General features: G+C 31.4%; 1 protein-coding gene across 4 annotated transcripts in view; it reads right to left on the reverse strand.

The window, feature by feature from the left end:
- Positions 1-6,200, reverse strand: part of LOC107744492 (apoptosis-resistant E3 ubiquitin protein ligase 1-like) — a 73,457-nt gene that overhangs the window by 50,109 nt on the left and 17,148 nt on the right. For 3 of the 4 annotated variants that reach the window (XM_016558367.1, XM_016558206.1, XM_016558287.1), the window contains exon 5: positions 1,685-1,756. The exons of the other annotated variant lie outside the window; for it this stretch is intronic. In XM_016558367.1, coding sequence (XP_016413853.1) covers positions 1,685-1,756 — 72 coding nt within the window. The remainder of the gene's footprint in view (positions 1-1,684; positions 1,757-6,200) is intronic. 4 annotated transcript variants of the gene reach the window in all.

Raw genomic sequence — 6,200 nt, forward strand, 5'->3', positions numbered from 1 at the left:
ATGGGTGCGTCCGAAATCGCATACTGCTTAGTAGGTACTACATTTGAATTTGAACGTACTACTCGACCGTTAAAAAAGTACATATAGTATAAATGCGAGTAGTACTCCACCGGGCAGGACACCGGCAAAGGATAAGTATCGCTTTTTATTTCTCCTCTTTCCTACTACTTGTTTCACTTCTGTTTCAGTTTTTTATAACCATTTCTTACTGTGTCAGTAAGTTGTTGTTATTTTAGCATGTGTGTTTGCCTCAGTGTTATTTTTTTAGGATTACTGATGAACTAATGTACTTTGATTTGTATTAGTTATCTATTTTAGTTTTAGTTACAGTTGTAGTCATGTTGTCATTTTATTAGTTTTTTTATTATGTCTATATAGTTTTTTTTATTAAGTTTTAGTTTTATTTAATTTGATTTATTTCAGTACTTCAACATACAAAATGGAAATGAAATAATATATATATATATTTAATGTATTTATATATATGTACATGTATATGTATATGTGTGTGGCTGTACATACACATGTAGTAGTTTTTTTGGTGTTTGGCTTAGTGTTATGTTAGAATCATTATTATACTCATACCTTTTGTTCTTTTAATATTTTTGAATTGTTTTTAGCTTTATTTTTTTGTTTTCATTTAAATGTATAGTTTTGAAATGTTGTTGTATGCATTTGTCATTTTTATTTAATTTCTTTTATTTTCTTAAATGTGTGTATATATATAGTATTTATAGAGTTTTAGCTTTTAGTTTTAATTACTTTTTCTTATTTGTAAGTCGCTTTGGATAAAAGCGTCTGCTAAATGACTAAAAGTAAAGTAAAAGTAAGTATCTGGACCTTGATCGTGGTAATTACATTGCTGTCTATGGGAGGGTCAGAGAGCTCTCAGAATTCATCAAAACTATCTTAATTTGTGTTCCGAAGATGACGGGTCTTACGGGTTTAGAACGACATAAGGGTGAGTAATTAATGACATAATTTTCATTTTTGGGTGAACTAACCCTTTAATCGCTACATGCACAAATCATGATACTTTAATATAAAATATAACATTTGTATTCACAAACATGTCTCTGTAAACTTTGAACAAAATGCTGCACATTCATGCAATTCTGAATTTCACAGAGACAAATTTTTCTTATCGATGGGTAGACATTAATGAATAGCGCTGGGTCTTGTTAATTGGTAGTTGTTTGTGTGTGGGTTGTGAAATGCTGAAAACTGCGAAAAGAAAGTATAGGCTAAAAATCCAAATGAATCAAATAGGATTGACTCAGAAAAGATGCCAACGAATGCACGCGTGCCACTTGATCCACAAATGCACATCTTCCTTGTTACATGCACAAATTCTGATACACTAATGCAAAAGAAAACATCTGTATTCACAAACATGTCTCTATTTGTACAAACCGCTGCACATTCATGTAATTCTGAATTTCACAGACACAAGTTGACAGACATTTGGTTGTGGATAGTAAGATACATTTGCAACATTAATCAAGTTCATGGATAATTGTGCACGCATTTGTTAATAAATTTGAGACTAATTTCATCCCATATGATTATGATACTGTATGTATCATAGATCATGTTATTTATTAACAAATAAAATATTTGTGTTATCACATTTTGGAACTACATAATTAAGCTTTAAAATAATGGTATAAAGTGATTGACTTACCAATCACGTAAAACATGAGGTCCCTTATCAGAAAGCACAGGGCAATGGTACAGCCAAATATCAGAGCTCCTGCTGAGAGGTGAGACATTAAAACAAACTTCATATAAATCACATTATCATGAAATAATTTAACACCATTTCATTTTTTATTTTGCTCTCTGATTTAACAAATAGGACATTTATTTGAGAACAAATCAGAGGAGCAAAACATGATAAAAGTAGATGAGTACTTTCAGCCACCATAAACAAAGAGTTGATGTGATCAACAGGGAAGTATACCTCAAATCTCATGTACAGGTGCATCTCAATAAATTAGAATGTCGTGGAAAAGTTCATTTATTTCAGTAATTCAACTCAAATTGTGAAATTCGTGTATTAAATAAATTCAGTGCACACAGACTGTAAACCTCATTTGCTGCTTGACTAAATGCGCATGGAATTAATATAGGAGATGACTTTTAAAGACCATTTTAGTACCAACTAACAAAAATTTAAGGAACACAATGTATCAGTATGTTTTCTAAATGTACATCTAAAGTGCAGGCAATGAGTTGTATTATCAACACTTCAACGTTTTGAAAATACAACTTCCAACACATCTCTTCATAACTTTTCTTTCTTTCTTTCTTTTTTTAAAATTCATTTTACAAAAAAAAAAAAAAGAATAAAAAAAAAAGCTTAAGGCTTGATTAGCTCTGCTCACAAACACTATAATATGAAAATAACTGCAAATGTCTAAAAATTCCTAAAATCAAGATACATTTACTTGGGAAGCAAAAAGACAAAATTAAAGTCCTGTTTTCTGTGAAAATTATCCAAATGAAGTGAGTTTATGATTTAAAAAATAAATAAATAAATAACTACCAATGGGCTCAGAAAATCAATTTAATTCAAAAGGAAAACAAGTTTTCATATCTCATTGAAAGATATTTTTTCTTGTGTTAAACAAACTCAATTGTGTTAAATTTCTCAGAAAACAAGAACTCATATCTTCATTTTGAATCTAAAAATATCTTGATTCAAAGATGTTTAGATATTTGTATTGGAAAGCAAGACAAAAATACAGAGGAACAGTTTTTAGCAATGCATGCAACATTTAATGCCAATTTATGAATTTAGTATTTTCTGTTCTGATGTTCTTGTGTTAAACTCAATTGTGTTAAATTTCTCAGAAAACAAGAACTCATATCTTCATTTTGAATCTAAAAATATCTTGATTCAAAGATGTTTAGATATTTGTATTGGAAAGCAAGACAAAAATACAGAGGAACAGTTTTTAGCAATGCATGCAACATTTAATGCCAATTTATGAATTTAGTATTTTCTGTTCTGATTTAAGACCTTTTAAAGCCTTAGCCTAAATTGTGAAAGGGCAAACTAAAGACCCTTTTAAGACCCGCAGAACCCTTTTTAAGCACACCCAAATCTGAAGTAGATTGTTATGAGTCAGTGTACCTGATATAAGCAGTTGATACTCAACAGAAAGAAAATAAAACAATGAGTGTGCAAAAAAATTGATGTGAGAACAGTATTGACTTTCTGTTATGCAAAAACAACCATATTGTGTATGCATGTACGTAAGTGTATTTCTTTGTGCACACTGTAGGCCTGCCTAGAAGCCTAGAGTAATTAATTAAAGCCTAGAGTAATCTAATTAATGTTTGATTAATTAACTGGGCAAATATGGATTGTAGTCATTTTTCAGTATTCATTCAAGAATACCTTAGAATAACAGAACTTTTTACTCTGGCTGCATCCGAAACCAAAAGCAGCTGTCTTGCTACCTCGCGGTCACATTTCTGTGAGAACAAACCTTAATGCTACACCACACAATGCCATTCTTTGTGTGCTCTCAACTTAGTTGCAACAGCTTGAACAGGACACTTTTCTATTCCAATATGACAATACCCCAAGAGAGGTTCATGCAGATATGGTTTTCTGAGTCTGCTGTGGAAGAACTTCACTGGCCTCCATAAAGAATAGACCTGAACCCCACTGAACACCTTCAGGACCAATTGAAAATCAACTTTCAAATCTCTGTAACCATATACCAATATTTAGTGGAAGTGTAAGCTGATATTTCAGCTTTTTTCCATGCTTTTAAAATGAAATGTTCAACAAGACACAGGAGCATCAATGAGGTCAGGCATTTACGCTGGCTAGACATTGGCTCGATGTTTCAAATCAAATGAAGTCAGCTTCCAAAATAACCAAGCAAATATTTAGTGTTCAGGTTTGGAACAATTCAAATCCAGGAATAAATAAAACTAAAAACAAATTACTTAGAACAAATCCTTAAACCCAATTACGTATTAGCAATAATAGTTAGTAAGCACCACTGAGCAAACACAAATTGCTAATTATGTTTCTATCGATTTACAAATTAAATTATTAGGATAAACAAAATTGCAGTGGTAAGACTCATCTGAGCTTTTGGCATTATGTGTCTTAATGTGCAATGCTTAAAGATAATGATGTCACCTCATATTTCCTAGTCAGGGCAGACGCCATATTAAATTTTATGCAGATGAAAAGGAGGCAGTGTGGGATAAACTTACAGTCTTTTACAATGGTATGCGTTGTATAGAGGTTGTGGATTACATGTAATTTTCACAATTTCCATAATTATGCTATGGATTTTTTTGTCTACTGAAAGTATTTTGGAAAGATGTTTCATCACCTCAACAATTATGTTGTTAAACAACAGCACAATCCATTAAACACCCTGTATTTCTATTCCTCACAGCCTCATTTTCATTCCTGTCAGAAATTGAATCAGCTGCTCGCATAAAATTCAAAGCATTAATGTTTGCCTACAAAACTAGCACTGGCTCTGCACCCCTATACCTAAATTCATTACTTCAGAGTTATGTGCCCTCTAGAAGCTTGCGTTCTGTTCTGCAAGTGAACGACGCATTATTGTGCCATCTCAAAGAGGCACAAAATCACTTTCACAGACTTTTTCATTAACTGTTCCCTCCTGGTGGAATGACCTGCCATCTTCAAGAAACGTCTAAAAACACATCTGTTCCATCTTTAGTTGACCCTCTAACTCTAGCACTTTCTATTCTATTTAAATCTACTTTATATATTTATCTTCTTTTTTTATAAAAACAAAACAACAAAAAACACTCGCTTTCTATTTTTTCTATTCTATCTACTTGTTTTTATTTGTGTGTATATGTGTGTGTGTAATATACCTTGCTACACTGCGTTAGGCTAACCGAGACTTGTCATTTGCACTTATATATTGTTGCTCTTTTGTTAGTTTTGATTGCTTCTATTGTCCTCATTTGTAAGTCGCTTTGGATCAAAGCGTCTGCTAAATGACTAAGTGTAAATGTAAATGTAATGTAAATTTAATTTATGCATCAGTAGCACCAATCAATGGAAGTGCAAATATAATGACTGTTTTCAAACAAGTTTTCCCAAATACTCCAATTGTCTGAAACTGGTTGCTTTGATTTTTCAGTCTGCAGTTTTTACATTGTTTTTTTTTTTTTTGTTTGTTTTTTTGTCACAGTCAGCTGATGACTGGTTTATTTACAGTTGTCTCTGCATGTTAAGCAGGTAAATGAAATTTTTAAATATTTTAAAATGCTTTGAAAAATACACAAGCTAACAACGTTTTATTATTTCACTTGCTTAATTAATTTTTCAGATCTGGCCATATCTGAATATATGCTTCATAAGGGACATTACATTTTTGCCTGTTCATTAACTATTATATGGCTTCAGAAGACTTACTGTATATAGCACAGAATACTATTTTTATTAGGGATGCACGATATCGGATTTTTGCAGATATCCGATATGCCGATATTTTTCAACTAATTTTTGTTGGAAACAACACCAATCTCCTGTGCAGAGATTATAAACAAATTATTTTTCATTTTGTTTTTAGTTTTTAACAAAAACTTAGAATTAAATAAACAACAATGAAGTTCTTTTGTAATGAGAGTGCATTGAAAATAACTATAAATCAACTATAAATTGCGTTCTGTTCTGCAAGTGAACGACGCATTATTGTGCCATCTCAAAGAGGCACAAAATCACTTTCACAGACTTTTTCATTAACTGTTCCCTCCTGGTGGAATGACCTGCCATCTTCAAGAAACGTCTAAAAACACATCTGTTCCATCTTTAGTTGACCCTCTAACTCTAGCACTTTCTATTCTATTTTAATTCTACTTTATCTATTTATCTTCTTTTTTTTTATATAAAAAAAAAAAACTAACACTAGCTTTCTATTTTTTTCTATTCTATCTACTTGTTTTTCTTTTTGTGTGTATATACAGTGGCATGCGAAGGTTTGGGAACCCCTTGCTGAATCTGTGAATAATTTTAACAAAATAAGAGAGATCATACAAAATGCATGTTATTTTTTATTTAGTACTGTCCTAAGTAAGATATTTTACATAAAAGATGTTGACATTTAGTCCACAAGAAAATAAAAATAGCTGAAATTATTAAAATAACCCCATTCAAAAGTTTGGGAACCCTTGGTTCTTAATAC

The sequence above is a fragment of the Sinocyclocheilus rhinocerous genome, unplaced genomic scaffold (genome assembly GCF_001515625.1).
Source record: "Sinocyclocheilus rhinocerous isolate Xijiao unplaced genomic scaffold, SAMN03320098_v1.1 scaffold1092, whole genome shotgun sequence".
In the NCBI taxonomy this organism is placed as follows: domain Eukaryota; kingdom Metazoa; phylum Chordata; class Actinopteri; order Cypriniformes; family Cyprinidae; genus Sinocyclocheilus; species Sinocyclocheilus rhinocerous.